This window comes from Falco biarmicus, chromosome 13, assembly GCF_023638135.1.
Source record: "Falco biarmicus isolate bFalBia1 chromosome 13, bFalBia1.pri, whole genome shotgun sequence".
Taxonomy (NCBI): domain Eukaryota; kingdom Metazoa; phylum Chordata; class Aves; order Falconiformes; family Falconidae; genus Falco; species Falco biarmicus.
This window is the reverse complement of record NC_079300.1, coordinates 24,875,152-24,896,856: the sequence shown is the minus strand read 5'-3', so window position 1 is coordinate 24,896,856 and position 21,705 is coordinate 24,875,152. Positions and strand designations below refer to the sequence as shown.

The following is a 21,705-nucleotide window of genomic DNA, read 5'->3' as shown; positions in this document are numbered from 1 at the left end:
ATATGAAGATTTACTGTGTCTAACAGAGGGAGCTGTGTGAGAACATGGTGGTTATACAAGATGATAGTGTCACTTCATGCAGCTCTAATTAGACGTGCCTACACCTCTGTTAAAGGCATTGCTTTTTTGCATTTTCTACAAGGGGATCCATGGAGAGCATAGCTCTCAAAATGTCTTGTCTTTCAAAAAAGCTCTTCTGTAGCTGACTTTGATCTTTTTCACTTTTAGTGACAATATGTGATTAAACCAGAGGTGCCTACCTCAAAACCTTCACTCTGTTCATTATCTTTGTACAGCAGCCACTCCTAGCAGCCTGAAAATAGCCCATTTAGTGGTTTTATAACTGCCTGTTTTTAGAAAAATGTTTGTGTAAACAGTGGAGTAACCCAGTGTGTAAACAAACAGTGATAAATGGGGTCCACCATGCATCTGATCTGCAAAGCCCAAAAGGTATGGAGCTGAACTGTCTCACATAAAATCTCTCCCACATCTTGTGCTAGGAAGGCTATTTCTGGCAGGGAAGCGCCGTCAGTGTGGCTCTTTCTGAAAGCAGCTGGTGGGTGTGCTGCTGAAAGCAGGAGCGTTTCCCTGTCTCCAAGTCAGAAAAATGTTAATGCAGGATTTGGTGGGGAGCAAAGGCTTGCCAGTCAGCCTGCGGAGACCAAATCTCTTTATATTTGGAACTGAAATACTTCCTGTGTCTGTTAGGAAGAAAGTGGTGAAGGTTGCTGTCCGAAGCAATTGGTTTGGAGTAGTGTTTTAAGTGTCAGGTGTGCAGGTAGCTCTTCAGCTTTTAAGAGCCTGTCTGCTCAGATGGATTTCACTTAACTATGCTGAAAACTATTCATGAGTCTTTAATTTTCACTGATTTGGGACAGTTCTTTCTGAAAGGTTCTCAGTGAGTCAGAGTAGGCGCGTGTCATTAGTGACAGTTGAATTCTGTATTTCCAGGGCAAAGTTAAAAACTGAAGGTATGTTAAAAAAAAAAGATCATAGCTCTGTAAACAGTAATATATTTTGATTAATGTCTTCTGGTTGGTGGAGAAGTGTAATTTTATGGTTTCTTTAAAGAGGAGGGAGTGCCTGATAGTTCACTGTGATGTTACAGATTGTGCTTAACTCGCCACTTTTCATCACTCTGCTAGCTTTCTCTGTATTTTTTTATTACTTAAAGCTGTGTTTCTTCAGCCACCTTAAAATGACCGATATGCAAGCTGCTGTGGAGAGGACTGGTTGTGCCTCTAGGCTTGTCTTCACACTCCCCGTTTGCTGCCACTTGTGCAGTGGTGTGGTGAACCACAGCAGGCAGATGATCTGGTTGAAAACTGATCTGTTTTCAGCTGTATGTGTCAGCACAAGGAAGATGGCAGGAGCGCTAGGATAGAGCCTGAGGGCTTGCTTTCTGGTCATGATCCAACCCAAGGATGGGCCAAGTGATTGTGAAACCATGGCTTTGGAGTTCACGTTGATTGTAACAGAGTACAATTATTTTACTTAAATAAAACAGAATGGTAACAAACTTCCTCAAGTGCATTTGGTTTTTCTACCAGCCTCAGATCCAGAAATGCCAGGTGCATGATTTTGCAGGTGTGAAAATATTTTTAGTTCAGTTGCTTATGTAGCCTCACTGTTTCTGCCAAATAGTGAGTTCTGCTTGGGAAGACCGTATGCCATCACATCTTCCTAGTTACAGGACAGCAAAAATTCATCTGAGAGGATTTTGCTTGCAGACTTAAGTTGAACATATTTTTTCCCCTTTGTAACTTGTTTCTTCTTAGATTGTCTTCTCTCTCTGAGACTGTGTATAGAATAACAGAATGATGGAGGTTGGCAGTGACCTCTGGAGTTTGTCCAGTCCAACTCCTCTGCTCAGAGCAGGGTCAAGTAGAGCACGTTGCTCAGGAGTACATCCAGTTGGTTTTTTAGTATCTCCAAAGCTGGAGAGTCCACAGCCTCCCTGGGCAACCTCTTCCAGTGTTTTATGTCCATTAAATATTTTTTTTTCCTTATAATTAAACAGAATGTCCTGTGTTTCAATTTTTCAATTTGTGCCCATTGACTCTTGTCCTTTCATTGGTTACTGTTGATTGTTATCTGGCTTGATCTTCTTTACACCTTCCCATCAGGTATTTATATGCATTGATAAAATACCGCTTCAACCTACTTGAATTTTACAGCTCTGAAACACTTTGTATAAAAAGCTAGCCAGGGAAAATGAGTCGATTTCTTTCACCTATGTGTGATATAGTAAGAAACAGTTACTGCTGTTGGAGATGTAACATTCCAAATAAAGTTTGCTTTGTAGGTTGTATTAAGTATGTTACACTCCATTTAATTAATTGTTGACTGATTCTGGAAATGTCTTTATTTGTGCAGGTAATTTGGCCTGCCTAGATGGTCCATACTACCCTTTATTAGCAGTCACTTGTTTTATTACTTCCATTAGACATTTCACTGATTTTGTGCACCATGTCTTCCTATTTGCAGCAGGAGGATTCTCTGTTTGCCACCATGCCACCCCTCTGTCCCATTGGGAGCCATTCCAAGGTGCAGAGCCCCAAATCAGTCACTGGAGGACTTGGAGCTTTTACAAAGGTATTCCTCTTGGCTTTTTTGCCAGGACAAGAAGCCCAATAGTGCCACTTCATGCTGTCTTGTGCCACAAACCATGTAAATTCCAGTGCATGGAAAACTATTACTGGAATCAATGCGTCTTCCTGCCAAGGGCTCTCTAGCACCTCTCAAAAATGTTTGGGTTTGTTCTTTTTTTTCTTTTCTCTCCCTGTGGCTTTACTGTACCTGTCATCTTTCTTTTTACCTCCTCTTTAATCCTTTCTTGGTTTTCTTTGAATCACTTTCATATTGAGGCTGATGTTTTAAAGCTGTTTTTAGTGGGATACAGTGAAAGTAAACTGCAGTAGATCTGTCAGGAGCTACTTAAAAAATGATACAGTGATTTCTGAATGTCAGATGTTGCTACTTCTGAGTACATTTCCTTAAATGTTGTCATCCAGAATTATAAGTTGGTTCTGGCAGTATTAGGTGATCCAGGTAAAAGGTGGAAGAATGCTTCCGACCAGTTACAGTGCCTACAGCAATCTAACACAAAAGAAACCCCAGCCTTTCTTGAGTCGCTGCTCTTTGGGATTAGATTTACGGCCTGTCCCAGAGAAACGTGAAACATGTACATGAGAGAATAATGCCAGCTTTAATAATTTATGGTATCTATAGCTATAATATTGGTTGTAATATTGCAGGATATAAAAAAAATATGGAGGTTTAGAACATGTTCTGAGCAGGAGGGTGCTTAGAAATTTGAAGCCTTAGGGTATTGCGGCTCAGTGTTGAGATGCAGGGCCCGAAGTCGTCAGGTCTGGTAAAGCCCATTGTTAGCATGACTAGTAGTTGTAATATTACTTGCTGTTTCTGTGATTCTGTAATTTCTATGAGCACCACTCAAATCTGGAATGCTTTGTAAGAGCAGACACCACCCACACACCCATGTTGGTAGTAGCCCTTGTCTTGGAGCTGAGTTAGTGTCCACCTGGTGGTAAGAACCATGTCTGACTGTTGGCCTGCCCTTTCCTGCAGACAGGCTGTTTCAGAAATGATCCTCGACAATTTAAGGTCTTTGCTTTCTTATTATTTCTTCCTATTTAAAAGGTGATCATAAAGCAGGAGCCAGGAGAGCTGCCCCAGCAACCGCAACTACCAGTGACAGGGACAGCCACGCAGACCTCTGTGCAGCAGTATGTCACTGTAAAAGGGAGCCACATGTTAGCCTTGTCACCGCAGAAGCCGGTCGTGAGCACAGGCGAGGGGACAGTGCAGTCTAAGGTATGAGGCACTTGGGTGTCTTTGGTGTGGTGTAAGCTGTCTTTCTTGTGGTTTTATTACAACATTTTGTGCTTCTCTTGGGGATACAGGGTTGCTTCTGTCTCAGACCCAGGCAGCAGCACCATGCTTAGCTTGTTTTTCTCCATGTGCACAGTGGATCATACCATGCTTACCTTGTATTACCTGCTTACCGTGAGAAGGGAGCAGGGTGAGCAGGCACTATTGCATTTTATTACATACAGGGAACATCTCCCGCTTCTGTCTAACCCATTGCAACAGTTGGGATGGGGGTGGTTTTGAACAACCCAGACAGCGGGCTGCCATCATCAGCTCTTTCTGAAATGCATCCAGGTATTTCTGTAAGAGGGGTCAAATTCTTTCCTTATTTCTTTGGACTGCAGTCCAAGGAAACAAGGCCTGCAACAGAAAAAAGATCAGGACAAACAAGGAGTGGGGTGGAGTCTGAGCCAGAACTAGCATTAGGCAGAAGCAGTGCTACTTGAGTGACAGCTGAAGTGTTCTATTGTAGGAGTCTGTGCCAATGCAGTGCTGCTATAACAGGAGTGACACAGCTTCTGAGAAGGCACAGTAACTGTGCAGTGACAAGATGACAGATGTGTCAGAAATTGTCTCCGTTCTTGCCTGTTTCCATTGTGGATAGAGTCAAATCATGTGCCAAGCACAGGAGACTACGTACAAAGCTTTCACTTTTGCATAAGTAAATACATATTTACATTTGCAACAGTTTGTTTCCATTTTACTTCCTTATTTGCCTCTTTGAGCAGGTATGCAAACTTGTGTTTCCCTGCAGTTATTGTCAACACGTAAAACTGAAGCAGTTTGTGATTCTGCTTTGAGGCCATAGTTTTCCCAGGGAGTCTGTTCCCATTAATGTGTTTGAAACTAAATTTCCGGATCTCTGTGCTTTGCCAACGCAAGCTTTATCTTCAGCTGGAATTAAGGCATTGCTTATATATGAGGGGAAAAAATGGAAGTGCCCTGTAATTTGAATGTTCTTAATCTTTTGTGGGTGCTCTGAAATCCTGGTTGTGTTTATCTTTTTGCTTAGGATTGACCTCTTGCCAATTTAATTTTGTTTCTGAATTAATAGCTTTTATACGTGACTAGACATGTATAAAGTGTCCTGAATTGTCTAGAGGTGGAGGTAGCTACCAGCTAGAATTCACATGATTGCGCTTGGCAGCACTACATCATCCAATACTTATTTCTTGCAGGTTGTTGGCGTTCCAGTTGGTTCTGCTTTACAGTCGACAGTGAAACAAGCAGTGGCTATAAGTGGTGGCCAGATACTTGTGGCAAAATCTAGCTCTTCGGTAGCAAAGGCTGTTGGTCCGAAGCAGGTTGTGACTCAAGGTGTAGCCAAAGCCATCGTGAGTGGAGGTGGAGGGACGATTGTTGCTCAGCCTGTGCAGACTATAACAAAGGCACAAGTTTCTTCCACAGGTGCTCAGAAAAGTACATCTCAAGGCTCAGGTAGAGTAATTTTACACCTTGTTAGTAGCTCATGATGGGTAGTCTTTGAGGGTCTGTAATGATTTCTCCAACTGCAAAATAACTATGTGTGATTGAAAAACTTCAAAATTACTAGAGAGGTCTGTAGGGGAATTCAGGCTGACTGAGATTAGTTATAAAGCAAATGTTCACTCATTATCTGTAAGGGGGAAGAGGAGGGAGCACAAGTACTTTAAAACATGCAGTGTTCTGTGAGTGGAGATCAGATATGCTGGGGAATGTACTGGAGAACTAGCAGTCTTTCATGGAGCCAGGTCTCACATTTTTGCCCAGCATTGTGGTCCTTAGATGCTCAAAAAGCTCCACATCAACAAACAAGAGCCAAACTGCCCTTAATGTATCTTCACATCTTCCCCAGTTACAAGGGTTGGGCAGAAGCACCCTGCCTGCTTCTGCCACAGCTGGCTTTAGCTGAGCATGTTAGCTCAGGGTCTGGACTTCCTGAAGGATGATGTGTAGCCTCTGGGCTGGAGGATGCCTCTAGACCCTGTGGCTGTGCTGCTTTGACCTGCAGCCGTAAGTGGTTCTGCATGCAGCGAGATTATTTTTTTTTTTTTCAGACCTATTCAAAAAAGCATCTGTGCATCACTGGTGGAGTTAATCTGTTAGGCCAGCTACATGTGGATTATCAAAAGGCGAGCTGCATGTCGCTCCTAGTACTTCCGTCCTGTGCAGATTTCAATGCGTGCTACTTTCTGCAAGCAGTAGTTTGATTTCTTTTTATTGTTTCTTTCTTTCTAGTTATGGCTACACTGCAGTTACCAGCCACCAACCTGGCAAACTTGGCAAACTTACCACCTGGCACCAAACTGTACCTCACCACCAACAGCAAGAATCCTTCTGGGAAAGGAAAACTGCTTCTGATACCCCAAGGAGCCATACTGCGAGCCACGAATAATGCTAGTTAGTCTTGCAGGGAAATCTAATGAATTAAATAATGTAATCACTGCATAATTAATATGTTTGGCATTTTTGCTATAAAGCATCCTGGTGCTGTGGAAGTCAGTAGTGGGATGGGGTTTCTTTGTTCACAACAACACAGTATATGGTGCTTTTTAAGACTGAGATCTTACAAGTGACTTCTGTTCTCGATGAAACTGCTTTTCCTGCAGTGCTCTCAATGTCTTTCTGTGCTGAAAGCAGACAGTGTAATTTTCCTCAGAATTCAGCAAAGGGTTGTCTTTAACTCTTCCTTGTGATCTTTAGGAAGACAACTGCATTTTCACGATATTAAACTGAGATGGATTTGAATGTGTTGTGAAAGCTATTAATAAGTAATGGAATGACACCCTGGAGAAACTAGAAGCATAAGGAGCTAAGTTTGAGAAGGACAAGATACTGTATCTGGAACTAGTGGAAGAGACCGTTTTGAATAGAGATACAAGGTTTGGCCCCAAGCTGTTGAGACCAGCAGAAATACTTTTTTGGTAATGGGCCTGTCAATCAAGCTTGCTGTGAAATACCCGGAGAGTAACATTGCTAAAATAGTTCTGATGGGCAATACTTCATTTTATAGTGTGCTCTTGCTGTAGGGAGAGAATACTGCAGGTTTTGGACTGTGTAGATGAAGAGTTTTGTCGTGAGCCCTCTCCCGAATGCCCCTTTTGAGGCTGGGGGTTGGGATGGGAGATGGATTTGGTGTAAAGTTTTTGCTCCCAGTTCTGATACTGGCAGTAAGGAAGAGATATTATTCAGCTTAATATGTAAGGCCGTAAATACCAGCAACATAGCAATAGAGTACATGTCACTGAAGAAGTAGATACTCTTGGTGAAGGTATTTCTGGGCTGTAGAATGTGATGGGAGCCCCATTGCTTGAGATTTAGAGAGGAAGCTGTGGCAGGCCAGCTTTGACAAGGAAATAATCCCACAGGCATCAAGGACGAGCCAATACTTGTGATTTTTGTGACAGAGCCATAAATACTTTGTAATCCTTACTCCTTAATGAGAGACTGCAAAAAAAGTGTTCAGGCTGTTCCTTCTGGAGACAGAGCAATATCAAAGTGTCACTGCAGATTACCACTGCATGGTGTCCATGATCTAATACTCTGTTAACAATTGCACTGGACAGCCAACAGAAGTAAAATTAAGAAGCCACTGGGATTCATAGTCTTTCTAGGGCTTTTGCTGCAAATTCATAACCTGCAATAGACTGATGAAAAGACTGTTCATCTGTTGGACAGCATTTTCTTTTGATAGAAAATTCAAAACAGTCTGAAATGACATTTGCTTGCCCACCAGTCCTCCTTATTTCCCCCATAGCTCCTTTTGTTTGCAGTGTTTGCTGAGCTTTTAGACAGCATCTATGAACTGTGGTGTACTGGATAATAATGATACTCAGCTGTAAAACGTGTGTCAGCAAATGTCTTGCAAAGTGTTTTTTAATTACGACTATATACAGGGATGCTTCAGCAGTTGACGGTGTTGGGTAACCAAAGGGTCAAGCCTCTTCTTCTGGTTGTAGGTCTCCAGTCTGGTTCTTCTACAAATAGTGGAGGAGGAGGAGCCCAAAGCACAAGCAGTAACTTGTCACAGCACCTCACCTATACATCCTACATCCTGAAGCAGACACCCCAGGTCAGTGGCATAAGCATCTCATTTGAAGCAGATCGACATTTCAGGCTGCAGTGGTGTTAGGTTGGTGTCCTGTGGTTCTGTAGTACATGAAACATTCTTGGACTATGGGATCTAGATCCTCTCTTAACAACCCTTCCATCTCTTCCCTCTGCCAGGCATCTACTTTACCACTTGTTGCTGTTGGCACATCTCTGCCCCTCACCTCCCCTTGAGGGTTGTACCCTCATGGTTCCTTGCAGGCTGAGAAAGCAGCAGTGAGTAAGGCCAGGGTAAGCAGTGGGTGGAGAAAAGACAGTGTGGTAAGAGTGCCTGGTGGCAGGGCCACCAGGGTCACTGAAACAAGAGAGGTGATACGATGGAGTTACCTTACACAGTAGGATATGTAAAAGTTGGAGGAAAGCATGAGAGCGAGCAGAGTAAGGGGGAGTTATTGGAGTGAAACAGCAAGGCTGAGTAAGAAAGAAAAATGAGGAACCAGAAGATTATGTGAAGGGATCCATGTGTGACAGAGGGTGAATGAAGCCTCTGAAGGGGGTAACAACTGAATATCGATGTGAAGTAGGAAGGGTCTAAGGTGATAGGTTATTATAGTGTTGGTGGTGTGATTTCTGCATGCCGCGCTCTGAATGTATAGCTTTTGTGAGGGGACTAAATACATTTTGAAGTGAGACGGTGTCTCTTTTTTTTTATTTTTTTTTTTGGCCTTGCCCAGCAGTAGCCTCTCCAATCTTGCTTGCTAAGCAGCATTTGTCACAAAGAGTAAACTTGAAGAGCATAAAGTTTGTTAAATTGTAGTGGATGGCTCTGACAAGACGGGGAACTGAGTGTGGCTTTTTTCACCCCTTCCCTTGCATCAGAAAGTGTTCTGCGCCAAGAATAAAAGGCTATGTCCCGCTCTTAGTGCAGAAGCATCCACTGTAATTAGCAGTGCCACATTTTAGAAGATTAAATGTTATTGCATAATAGCTATAGGCTTTTATCCTGTATTGACACTCCTAGATTTCTGTTGACTCTTAACTGTGTTTCAAAGTGGTGACCTCTCGTAACTTATTTCTGGAGCAGGGCACCTTTTTGGTTGGCCAGCCTTCTCCTCAGAGTTCTGGGAAGCAGCTGACTCCAGCTTCAGTTGTTCAGGGCAACGTAGGAGTTGGAACATCTTCCACACAAGGACAAGCATTAAAAGTGATAACTGGACAGAAAACAGCTCTCTTTACACAGGTAACCTGCAAATGGTGTGTTTCTCTCTTACCAGTTAGTATTTTGTCAGATAAGGTATAGGAACCATAGCTGCACGTTGTAAGAGCTTTTCCTTTTGTAGTTGTTTGGTTTGGGTTTTGTACAATTGTGATGCTGGCTGTACTGTGGCGAAGAAGGCACATGAAGGCCTGCTTTCATATGCAGCTATTGGACTGCTAACATTTTTCAGCTTTAGTTCTGTTCTCAGAGTGGGTCACATGTAAGCTTGGGTTGCTAGTTTGTAAACGTGCTCTGGGATTTCTTAGTGAAACAGAGAAGTAAATACAGTTAGATGCAAAAATGTTCTTAAATATTTGAACCTTAGAAATGGGTCATGTGCTAAAGCTCTTAAAATGTTGGGGTTTGGTTTGACCTTTAAGGTCCTTTTCTAAAAACTTCTAGGTAGTCCCTGTAAAATTCAAACTCCCCAAGAGTACTTGTAATTCATTGTCCAAAATTCAAGATTGATGGACATATTTTTGCAGTCAACAGTTTGAAGTTGATTTCTGAGGTCATAATTTTGTTCCACGTATTGTTGCCACAATTTCGTCATCATCGAATGATTCGGGTTGGAAGGGACCTTAATGATCATCCATTCCCACCCCCCCGCCACGGGCAGGGATACCCCCCACCAGCCCAGGCTGCTCCCAGCCCCGTCCAGCCTGGCCTTGGGCACTGCCAGGGATGGGGCATCCACAGCTGCTCTGGGCAGCCTGGGCCAGCACCTCGCCGCCCTCACAGGGAAGAATTTCCTCCCTATATTTAATCAAAATCTACCCTCTTTTAGTTCAAAGTGATTCCCCCTTGTCCTATCACTACATGCTTTTGTGAAAAGCCCCTCCCCAGCTTTCTTGTCAGCCCCTTTGGGTACTGGAAGGCTTCCATAAGGTCTCCCCAGAGCCTTCTCTTCTCCAGGCTGAATAACCCCATGCCTTTTTCAAAAGTCTTCTGAAAATATTTTTCAGTAATACCAAAAGCATTTGTCTTATTTGTTTTATTGTTGTGATTTTGGGGAAGGGTTAAGTAAAAGAAAATCCAAAACAAATACACCTTTTTCCTTACGCTGAGTTCTTTCTCAAAGGCTGCGCCCAGTGGACAGACATCACTGGTGAAAATATCAGATGGGTCTATAAAATCAGTACCTGCCACATCCCAGCTCTCCAAACCTGGCACCACTGTGCTGAGAGTATCAGGAGGTGTTATCACCACAGCTGCTGCTCCTGCTGTGGCCCTTCCCACAAACGGGGTGGCCCAGGTGAGAAACAACATTGCCAGAACTCTGTAATACAGTGTTAGCGCTCTAGCTGATACAATCTCCAGGAAAGGACTTCTTTTTTTCCCTATTGGCGTTCTTCTCAGTCAGCATTGCTGGTGGGTTTGCTCTTATTTTTGTGTACCAGCACAGTGCCCACAATTCCTTTTCTGATTGGGTTGTTTGCTGTTTTTTATTTTCTGCGAAGAAACAAGGGGAGAAGAGAAACTGAAACTTGTGACACTTGCACTCTCTTGCTTTTAAGGTTGTTAAAGCCTTCCTTGTCTACCTGAATTTTATCTGGAAAAGCTTTTGCAGTCATACAGATGAGATCTTTTGAGTTGTGCAGCTCTCAAACATCTAATCTGCTGCTGGCACAAAAATTTGAAGAAGAATGTGAAGTGCCTGACACTTCGTATCCAGCAGGCCAGTGAAAGCCAGCAGTAACTAGGCTGTAGGTCTCCTCTCAGATCACAGACTCTCCACAGTGCTTAGTGCCCAGTCTGCTGTCAGCAGATTGCAGAGGCCGGCAGTGGCCAGCCTGGACTTCTGAGCAGTAGGGAGACATGAAATGTTCCTGGGTCACATTTCTCATCTGGAGACCTACCTGCTTGCTGATGTTAAGGGGCCTGGCTCCGGGCACTATCAAAGCAGCTGTGGTAGCAGTTCCAATGTGCAGTTTCACTTCTGCTTGAAACCGCCTCCATTCTGTATGTACCATCGTCGTATCTGGGCTTTTGGATGTGCTTGAGAACATTTTGCTGCGTAATGACAGACAGATAAACGTTTGGTTTTGCTGCTTCTGGATATTGTTACTTCGTTGTGCTTATTGTTATCTGTGACACAAAAAGGACCTTGTTGTTCTTCTCTGCCTCTTTTATGCAGCAAATAGATAATGCAGGTTCCAGTTCATCATCTTCTGGAACTCCTGTAGCAAAGACATCGGGACAGCAACACCAAATCTGTATAAGCCAGAGCCAGTCTACTTCATCAGTAGTGAATAAGACTGCCACTTCCACTGTTGTAAGTGTTGCTTCTCTGATGACTACACCAACGCCTGTGACTGGAAAAGCTGCAGTATCAGGTATTAAACTCCCTTTCGTGCCTTTCCTATAGCAAGTTAGAATCCAGGTGTGAGTTCTTTAGTTGTCTGCACTGTAAATGGAAGAATAATCACCTGCATTTGTGAATGTGTAAAAGTAAAATCCTGCTTTCTAAAACTTATCTTATTAGTATAACTTCTGGCTTAGCTGAAGAGATGTCTAAATAATTTGGCATCCTATAACTCAGTGCATTGACTGAATCTGTTACCAATAATAGTGCGAGTTGCCCATTGGTATTAGAGAGGGATTTTAGTTTTCATGCCGAGTTCTCATCTGCCTATTCAAAAGCACAGTGTATCACTGAATGCTGAAACTGTTAAGGTACCAGCAATGCTACAGACTTGATTAGTTTGAAAGTGAAACTCCACTGAAGTTGGAGAAGCTGCATGAGCAGAATTTGGCTCTGAGGCTTTGCATCTGCTGTGTTTGGCTTGGAAAGGAGAGAGATGTTGGTTGGGGGGATCTGAAGGCTTTAAATTTGAAATCCATTAAGTACAGTGAGGTAGACAGGATCTGGAATGCTTCAAGTTAATAAAAATGAGATAATAAAGGTGGACTGCCCTTCTGTAGAGGAGAGTTCTCCTTGTTTAGTTTTCTTGTCTTCCAGTATCTTTTGTATCAGTATTTGAGTATTACACGTTAAAATCGGAAATTTTCATTTTGAATAATTTACCTGCTGGCATGTTCTGTTCACTTACTAAGTGAACTTAAGAATGGCTTACTAAGTGGAAACAGAGTAAAAATACAGAAAATAGAAAATAAATGACACTGAGCTCATCTGACACTGTCTTTTGAAAACAGCTGCTCTTGTTTCCCATGTGCACAGTCTTCCAAACTCCTCCTTTTTCATCACTCTGTTTTTCCCAGAGCTTGAAAGTAAACAACATAGACTGCTAAGACTGCCACAAATCTGAAATCTGCAATAAGCAGTTGAGTGTTTTCGTCTTTGCAAACAAAGCAGAAGGTTTTTTTGTAGAAAATACGCCATTCTGAATAGCTTTCAGATTAAAACTCCCGTCTTGATGTAAGAATGTTACCTAGATCTTGTTTTGGTTTTTGTAACCTGAGGCACTGACTTCATCATGAAAATCTATTTCTTCAAGAATCCCAGAAGAAGCAGTAGCTATAAACCATGTTATTTCAATGTAAAACAAACAAACACCCCCCCCAAAAAAAAAAAAAACCACCCAGAACCAAAGCAGTGATCAGATTCTGAAGATTTGTATTTTTAAAGGCAGCTTTTCAAAAAGACAGATTTTTTCCCTTGTTTTGCAACGAACAATGTCTGCTACCCATCAGTCTAATAGCGTTAGTTGAAAATGTCCCTTCTTACTCTCCTTGCTGTTTGGGTCCCTTGCTGTCCCATCCTGACACGTCTGTGCATCCCACACAAACAAATTGGTAAGAGTGGGTTAGCTGCCTTGCCTGGAGGTGAAAGCCTAACTGACCAGTATCTTTCAAAACCCAAGAGACATCTTCACCAGATCTTGCATGTCTAGTACTTGGAAGGCAGCTGTGTTTCTTAAAGAATAATAGTAAAATATGTGAGAATGAAAACTTTATTGCAAAACAAATCGTGAGTATAAAATTACCATCATGAAACTAAGAAGTCTTCTGTTGTCCATGTTCTAAAGTAGAAGTCTATTAAATTTCCACAATCCGAAGAAAAGTTAGCTATAGATTGAATACAATTATATTGAAAATAGCCGATTTACCAGTAGAAAGGATGGACGTAGGCCCAATTCACAGTGTTAAGAGTGCTGGCTGTGGTGGCTTGGGATGTGGAGGAGAGAGCTGGTGGACAGGTGATGGGCGCTACTTGCTGTGGCACGGCTTGGAGCTGTGCTGATTTCCACCGAAGTCCCTGGGTGCTGCCATTGAGAATGCAGTTAATGCCTGAATGTCCTGCTCGTTCTATTAGCCTTGACTGAAGTCGGTGATTTCATTCAGTCCCTACTTCAATACGCTTCCTAGCTTGAGTAGCCATCCTTATGGATGTGTTCAGTGCGCGTTACAGAAAGACACAGGACATTCGGTCCCGATATGTCCTTCATCACACTTGCTGTGCAGCCTTGGGCTTGTCACTTAGTTGAAACGTGGTGGTTTGTGCTCCGCTGACTGCAGCGGGTGCTGCTAAGCTGGATGGCAGAGGTGCGTTCAGCACTTGGATACCTTGGTGAGAGTGGCTGTGTAAGTACAACAGAGCTGTAGTTCACTGGCTTACCAAACCCTTGAGCACAAGGTCTTGTTCTGACAAGTGTTTTACTCTGTGCTGAGCCTGCTTCAGCTGGAAGGTTTGTGTTACATCAACTTCTGCTTAAGATTACTTAGGTAATGAGGAAACTTGCTGTACGAACATCAGAGCGGCGCGCAGCATGGAATACTGCTCACTCTGGTGCAGCACCCCAGTATTTTAGCAATCATTTGTCAGTAAAAACTTGTCTGACAGGTCACTGAACTGTGACTTGTTAAGAGGGTGGCAGTGCTAGCTTACATACCATCCTGGTTCAGGCAGAGAAGTAGCTGGAGATAAACTAAATGGTGTGTTTTATTTAACATTTTGTCTTCCGTTCTTCTTGCAGGGTTGCTAAAAATCCACTCAAATCAGTCTAGTCCACAGCAGGCTGTTCTGACAGTTCCCAGCCAGCTTAAACAGCTCGGTGTAAACACAGCTTCTGGAGGTGTTCAGACAATACTCATGCCTATGAACAAAGGTAAAGGGCAGAGGAGGATGACAGATGGTGTGTGAAAATCCCCTTTGACACAGGGTAGCTCTTGGTCACTGTTGGCATACATGGTCCAAAGTTAGAGGTAGAAGAAAATGTAGCAAGGAAATTCATCCCTAAACCTTGTGCTGCAAAAAACACTGTTGCTTCTGAACATGGTTATTTCGCAAAGTGTATGAGGTTTGATTTTTTTTTTCTTTGTTGTCTTTTTTCCTTCTTTCTTTTTCCTCTCCAGTGATACAGTCACTTTCTACCAGCAAAGTTTCAGCTGTTTCAACTGTCACAGCAGCAAGTACGATTGTCCCTAGTCCCTCTACAGCATCCGTCACTAAAGGTAACAAGGAATTTCTCAGTAAGATAAAGCTGGTGCTGCTTTATTCAAGTGGCCTCATGATAAAAGTAGATCCTGTGACTGTGGGTTCCTTTATTTCCATTGTCAGTAGGGTTTAAATAAAGCAAAAATAGCACTTGGGGACTAGGCGATTAACAGTGAATTCCCCATGAACAAGTCCCAAAGCACAGGCAAGGACAGAGAAAAAGGGGGATGTTCTAGAAAGCTACCATGAGTCCCTTAAACATTCATTGTTTCAGGCCATTGCTGAAATGCATAGAGCAGCATGTATTTAATCACAGTTACTTCTGTCCTCAGAACAGTGGCTATGGTGAAATGTACTAGAGAATGCTTTCCAACAGCACTAGCTGTAGACAGCACGTATGCACGTGCACAGACATGCGGGGGAAAGATGTACATGCGGTACTTCCCAGAATAATGCATAGACCAGAGCTGAGAGACTCAAAAGTCCAGTTCTTGCAGAACTGTCGTGTGTCTCTCCCATCCCAGATGAAGGACCAGACTGCCTGGCCGTTCTTGGTTGGGAATGTGTCTCTCCCTTCCCCTGTCTCACCAGAGTTCTGTCCTAGACATGAGAAAGTTCACTGATGTCAAAACCAGCACTGTCTTCAAAAAAGTTCTCACTTTGAAATGACACTTCTTGCTAAAACTGTTAGTAGTTTTCTATCCAGCTCTTAGTTTACGAAGAGGCCAACGTACACTTTCAGGCAATTCAGTTTAGATCAGGCAGTCATACGGAAAACATCTCAGCAACTGGTTACGCAGATTTTCTAAAAAGGATAAGATGTGAGCACGTTAAGATTTGGAGGAGGGGGAACATGTTCTGGTGGCTTGCTTTCAGCAGAATTGAAGGTCAGATTTGTTCATGCTTAACAATCAGAATGCAAACAACAAATGATGTTATGTAAGACCCTCAGTCTTACTGGAGTCTCACAAGACACTATTTATCAAGCTGACTGGTACTTTTTGTCTTAAATGTGTTCTGTTTCTTTGAAGTTAAGATGGAGCCTGATTCAACGGGACAGAACTGCAGTTCTGTGGGTACCCAAGAAGGCCAAGCAGCAGTGAAAACAGAAGAGAGCTCCGAACTTGGGAATTACGTTATCAAGTAATTGTTCATTTCTCTGTAAGGTTTTCTGATCTTTGAAATGCCAGGGGGAATGGAGATTTTAGGGAGATGTGCAGCAGTGTTAAGTTTGACCTAGAAATAGATTATAAAATCTTCTGTCCCATATGCTGCTGTATCACTGCTAATCCTTTTGAGTGGCATTTGTTTTGGACAGTATTGCAATATTTTCTTTGCAAATGGATTTGTATGCAGGGCTTATGAAAGGGGGAAAAAATATTTAAAGGTTTGCAGTTGTTTTGGAGTTTGCTAAAATCTCAAGCTGCTAAAACCTCTGTATCATCCACTGCTTGTGTAATTCCCATTGCCGTTGTGTGTTCTTGCTGAGGTCCAACTACCCAACAAAATGCAGGTCACAAAAGGGGCATCTGAAATTAGTACGGTCGTCTTGCCTCTCTAGTCTTGTTAAGCTCATATACTTTTGTAATTACTCAGTATGAAGGCTGCCTTGGTTCATAACTGGAATTAAGTAATTAAGATCATTGGAGTATTCTGAATGCTGTGAAATCGAGTGCCTTGCTTTTGATGCTCTTGCAAGTACTTGTTAGTGATTTTTCAGCAGAACTCAGTTGGCAAAATTTTCTCTGCATATTTCTTGTAATGTGTAGGATGTTCCTTCTGCTCTTGATTCCTCCAGTGGCTGACTTCCCTGATTCCATATTTTGAGAAGTTTTGTTATCCCGACATATACCCTCCATCAGGGTAATGTCTGCAGGGATGTGTAGGAGACAGGAATAAATCTTAAGTCACTACATGCCAGAAATTATCTTAGTTCTAAAGTAACTAACGGAAAATACAGTACTTGGCAGTTAGATACAGCGTGGCAGGTTAAGTAAAATTTACCTAAACTCCCTAAGTTCAAAGTTTCCCATGCAGTATCACATGTTCCTACTGCAACAGCCTGCACTTACAGGTGTGTCTTATCCCTCAAGTAGTGTTGCAGCTTGCAAGATGATGCAGGGGTTTCTTCCAAGCTTGCCCAAAAAAGCCTCTGATGAGTTTCCTCAGCTTGACAGATGCAGCTTCAGATGTGGACACTTTGGCAAGAGGAAAGGCTGTTTGAAATACCTTCTCCAGATTCAGGCGTAACAGTTTATCCTCCCATTACTATTGCTATAATGCCTTGTGGCTAGAGACTTTAGACCATGCAGTGATTTTTAAACCTTTTGCATCTGGTTCCTTCCTTCCAGCAGTATTCTTCATTGTGATTCTTTTTATCCCTTGCAGCATAGAATATTTGGAGAACATCCAGCAGCTTTTAACAGCAATAGTGAAGAAAGTTCCATTAATTGCTGAAAAAAGTAAGCAGTAAATGAAAAGGCTTTGCTTTCTATTTTCATTGTATCAACAGAATGCCTTGCATACCCTGTAGCCACAAAAATTATTAAAAGGTGGAACGAAATGAAGCCATTCTCCTTAGAGAGCTTATTCCAGGTGTTAGTCTAAAGATGCTTGAAATTAGGTTCTTCCAATAAAGCCAAATACATTGTCACAAGTTATTAACTTTCATCTTTTTTTTTTGTTAGAAGTAGATTTTATTTCCTCACACAATGGCTGCAAATTGGTCTTCTTTCCCTCATTTGTCCTCAGTGGATGTGGTGGGGTTTTTTTCCTTCTTTTTTTTAATTTAACATCAGGGTTTCAGAAATGCTTGCAAACACAATAAAATAGTTCAGCATTGTAATGATTGTTTTTCTTTTTTTTTTTTATTAAACAAAAGGTAGTAGTTTACAGGGAAATCTATGGTACTTTATAGTTGCATAACTCTTACTCATGTACATAGCTGAAAATCTTAACAGCTTTCTCTGGTAACTAATGCAGTTTGCACAAGTGGTCCTGGAGACCGGGTAGGGCAGACCCCTCTCAAGATTGTCACAGTGAGCCAAGCAGGAGTGGGTGGCACGGTAAAGCTTTCATTACATTCAGCTCTCTGGCCTACAGTAGCATTTATGAATCCATTGCTTAGGATTCGTTTCCTCAAAAAGATTTTTGCCAGGAAACCTTTTCACTGTCGTTTCATTTTTATGTTGTAATTCATTTGCAAAAGAAAAAGGTTTTCCAAAGGAAGAGACTTCGACCAGTAAGACAGATCTACATTTCTACATCATTACAGTTTTTTGAGGAGAAAAAGACTTAAAACAGCCCATAGCCACAGATGTCTCTGTGTGACTAAGAAGGGTGCTGGTTTTGCATCCAAAAAACAGTGTCTGCTGCACTTATCTCTGCTGTGCTCAGAGAGAGCACGGCATTTGTAAGAGCGAGAGAGTTTCAGTTCCCAATCTTGTGAGCATGAAACATATTTCCCTCTTTCTCTCTGCTAAATAACAGAATTAATCTTACTTCACTTACTATAAATTTAGTACTGGTTTTGCCTTTGTGTTTTCCAGGTGAAGATGCCAGCTCTTTTTGTGCCAGTTCAGTGGAACAGTATTACAGCTGGAATATTGGGAAGAGGAGGGCAGCCGAGGTAATCCTCTCCTGTGTTTCATAAGCAGTCGCTAGGGACACAAGAAGGATTTCTGAATTATGGAACCTCCCTTGTTGTTAGCCAATTTGTTTTCTGAAATGGTCTGTCATATTTTAAATGGAAGAATTCCTTACTGCATGATGCGCTGATTTGTGTCCAGATAGTGATCCAGTTTATTGTTCAGAGAGTTTCTTGAGCAGAAGAGGCTGTGAAGGTCATTTTTCAGTTGAAGTAAGGTGTTTTTGAAGCATTTAAAAAATCAGAATTTTTGCAAACTGTCCTGTTAGCACTTTATCCTCATCACTTCTCTGTGGCACGTTATGGTCATGGGAATTTTACCCAACGTACTTTGTCTTTTCATGGGCTTTTTTCTGTTTTCAGTAGGAAGAGGACTGAGGGATCTGACATAAGGAATGCTAGTGCTGAAATAGATTATCAGTTCACCAAAGTTAAATATTTCAGTGTATCTGGGCCTTTTTGTGTTGTGGTTGTTATGTTTCTCCCTATTTCTTCATAATTTTGTCATCTTGCTATGGAGTTTTGTCTGGAAGATGTTAAAACTGATTAGACACTCTGCTGTTGCCAGCTTAAATGATTGAAGCATCTAACCAGCATTTGAAGAAGCATATTTTACTCTACTGGATTTCTTGCACTATGCCATCTTAGGTGTCACTTGGGAGGTGAGACATTTCAAGTCAAGACAAGTGTATCTAGGCCCCTGTAAATGTGTGTCCCTTTTTTCTGAGGTTTTGTTTGGGTGACAAAGCAGAGGTTAAATGACCTGCCCTACAGCTGCCTGGTATCAGGATTAGGACCATCTTCCATATTTATTTTTCCTTGTCATTCTGACTTCTGAGAAAATCATATTCCTTTTGTTTTCTTTGCAACCTGGATTATTGGTCTGGGCCATGGTCTAACCTTAAATGTTTTAGCCAATTTGATGAGCTTTCCCTTCGGTTTGTCACAGTGGCAACGAGCGATGACAGTGAGAAAGATCCTTCAAGAAATCATAGAGAAGCACCCCAGGTTTCACAATATTACACCCCTGAAAACAAAGCACGTGGTACACTGGTGTCGATGCCATGGCTACACTCCACCTGACCCTGAGACCTTGCGGAACGATGAGGACTCGATTGAAGATGTGCTGACACAGATAGACAGTGAGCCAGGTGAGTGTGGAGGGACCTTTGGAAAGCTCCTTTCTGCCAAAAATGCAGTTTACTAAGTGGCTCAAGACTGTATAGACACACATGTGCTGCTGCTGTAGGAGAAGGGATTCTTACTTCCTTTGGTTTTAATTTAATTCACTCTGGAATAAGAAAAGTTGGAGGTAATAAGGGCAAGCCTGCAAGTAAGGCTGTCCCATGTCCCTGTGAGTCCTGATGTTTTCTGGGGCATCTTTTGGGTCTTATTGTGCTTTGGGGCCCTTGGAGGCCCAGTGTAGATAAAGCGTATGAGAGAGGATCCTTGCCCCACGATATAACCATTTGTAAGTGGGCACACAAGTGAAGCATGGCGAGTAATGACATTTCTGCCCTTGGGTAAGCTTAGCCTCTGTTAAGACTATGTAAACAATATGAATGAGTTCAGGTACAAAAAAACCAAAGCAAGGCAGGGAAACCTGGCAGTGGCAGTGTGGAGCTCAGTGGGGGTTAATTTACCCCCAAAAGGGAAGTGAAGTTCCACATTATGTTACTACAGCTGCTGCATTATTCCACTAGGCATAGCTCTGGGATCTTCACAGTCTATTTTAGTATGTATTAAATGTACATCTGTTAATTTCATTCATTCTTCATAGTTAAGCTCCCTTGTTTCACCTTCAGATAATCCCTTTCCTAAAGCTGAATGGTTTTTCTGTTCTGATCATACAGGGATTTAAGGTATTTCACAGAAGTGTATGGATTTGATGATTATTTGCCAAGTCTGGTACTGCATTGCCATTGTTGAAGGTGGAAAAGAAGCCTACGTCCACCTTTTAATATTTTTATCTAAATAACTAGATTTGTGTTTGTCTTAGAAGAAAAAAAATCTGTTTATTGCATCGCTTTCCACAGAAGGTTTTACTGGCTCGTGTCGAGCATGCAGAGAAGAGGTTGCCGTTTTGTAATTCCACTGTGAATCTGTCTTGTGATGTTTCTTAAAAAATATACTACTTGTCATAACGTAAAAGATGATTTAGTGCTACGTGGTACCCACATAGTAAAAACTCAGTTTCTCCAAGCAAGTGGAAGAACAACAGGCTGCTTTGCAACTGTCAAAAAGCTTCTGTGAGAATGTTTAGGAGGCTCACATTAGCCTGGTTTTGTTTGAAATGCAGCCACCTTTATTGGTGTAGGGGCAGATGAGGGAGAGGACCATGAGTGTCATGACGATATAATTAGAAGGCTCTCAATGACTGCTTGCGTTTCTGTTCATCCTTATGTTTGGTAGGAACTACAAAAATAACTTGCAAGTACCTTAATTTCTTACCATATTTTGAGTGTGCATCTGTTTATAAACAGCTTTCCATAACCTGTCATGTGTTTAATTGATTGCTTCTTTTTCAGAATGCCCTTCATCTTACAGCAGTGGTGAGGAGCTGTGCCGAAAACTAGAGGAACTACAGCAGTTTCTGAAACGAGAACCAGAACATGAAGAGGAAGTAGATATTCTCAACTTCAACGAGCCATTAAAAATAAACATTAAGAAAGAACAGGAGGAGAAGCAAGAGGAGATGAAGTTTTACTTGGCTTCCTTGCCTGCATCAGAGTTTGTGAGGGATGCTGCAGAGAAGGTAAGAAGTGACTCGCAAAGCTAATCACAACTAGCTTAATAACAGTTCTTGTCTTACATATATTCAGTTGCCTTTCTTTAATCTATACGGCCCTCTGGATGCTTTATGGAGTTTTTATAAATGCCGTGGAAAAACTGGAATTTCTGACTCATGACACTCAGCTGGCTAGTGCTAGCAGGAGAGAATGAAGCGTGCCAGCTGGGAGGTCATTTGGGAGTAGCTGTGTTGCAGGGCTTAGTACCAGGAAAATCATCCTGGAATGCTAGGAGAAAGGGGAAATGAGGGAAGAGGAGCACCAGCACTGAATTCTTCCTGTCCCATCATGTGCAGTTGGACCAGTTGTTGCTTGGACCAGTGCTGTTTAATAGCAGCTCTTGAAGAGGGGTTGCAGTAAAGCTTAGACCACAGCAAACTTCTCTACTGCTTGGATTTCTTCCCTCTGTTCAAATTAGGGTAAAAGAAAGGGAGGGGGGGTCTTCTGCCACAGCAGCAGGGAGGAAAGGGAGGAGACTGACTTGGCCTGGAGGAAAGAGCGCTTGCCATTGTGCCAGCAGAGACAGAGCGACAAGAGGGGTTTGCGTGCAGCGGTTGTGGGAGAAAGAACGGTCATCTCCACCTCAAATGCCAGCATCAAGGGACAAACCTTTGGTTCTGCAGTTTAGCTGTTCTCTTGCTAAGTAGGTGACACGGGCACAGGCGTGATGAGGTGGGGGATGAAACAGTCT

At 42.3% G+C, this 21,705-nt stretch overlaps 1 protein-coding gene across 8 annotated transcripts in view; it reads left to right on the top strand.

Moving 5' to 3' along the window:
• Positions 1-21,705, top strand: part of YEATS2 (YEATS domain containing 2) — a 50,011-nt gene that overhangs the window by 22,349 nt on the left and 5,957 nt on the right. For 5 of the 8 annotated variants that reach the window (XM_056358656.1, XM_056358657.1, XM_056358659.1 and 2 more), the window contains 15 exons: positions 2,488-2,595; positions 3,664-3,837; positions 5,073-5,331; positions 6,112-6,273; positions 7,833-7,945; positions 9,008-9,163; positions 10,263-10,436; positions 11,319-11,517; positions 14,119-14,250; positions 14,498-14,596; positions 15,611-15,722; positions 16,968-17,041; positions 18,128-18,207; positions 19,175-19,376; positions 20,754-20,980. In XM_056358656.1, coding sequence (XP_056214631.1) covers positions 2,488-2,595; positions 3,664-3,837; positions 5,073-5,331; positions 6,112-6,273; positions 7,833-7,945; positions 9,008-9,163; positions 10,263-10,436; positions 11,319-11,517; positions 14,119-14,250; positions 14,498-14,596; positions 15,611-15,722; positions 16,968-17,041; positions 18,128-18,207; positions 19,175-19,376; positions 20,754-20,980 — 2,271 coding nt within the window. Of the gene's footprint in view, positions 1-2,487; positions 2,596-3,663; positions 3,838-5,072; positions 5,332-6,111; positions 6,274-7,832; positions 7,946-9,007; positions 9,164-10,262; positions 10,437-11,318; positions 11,518-14,118; positions 14,251-14,497; positions 14,597-15,610; positions 15,723-16,967; positions 17,049-18,127; positions 18,208-19,174; positions 19,377-20,753; positions 20,981-21,705 lie in introns of those variants that run through there. The other 3 variants (XR_008825193.1, XR_008825194.1, XM_056358661.1) reach the window with 3 other exon arrangements.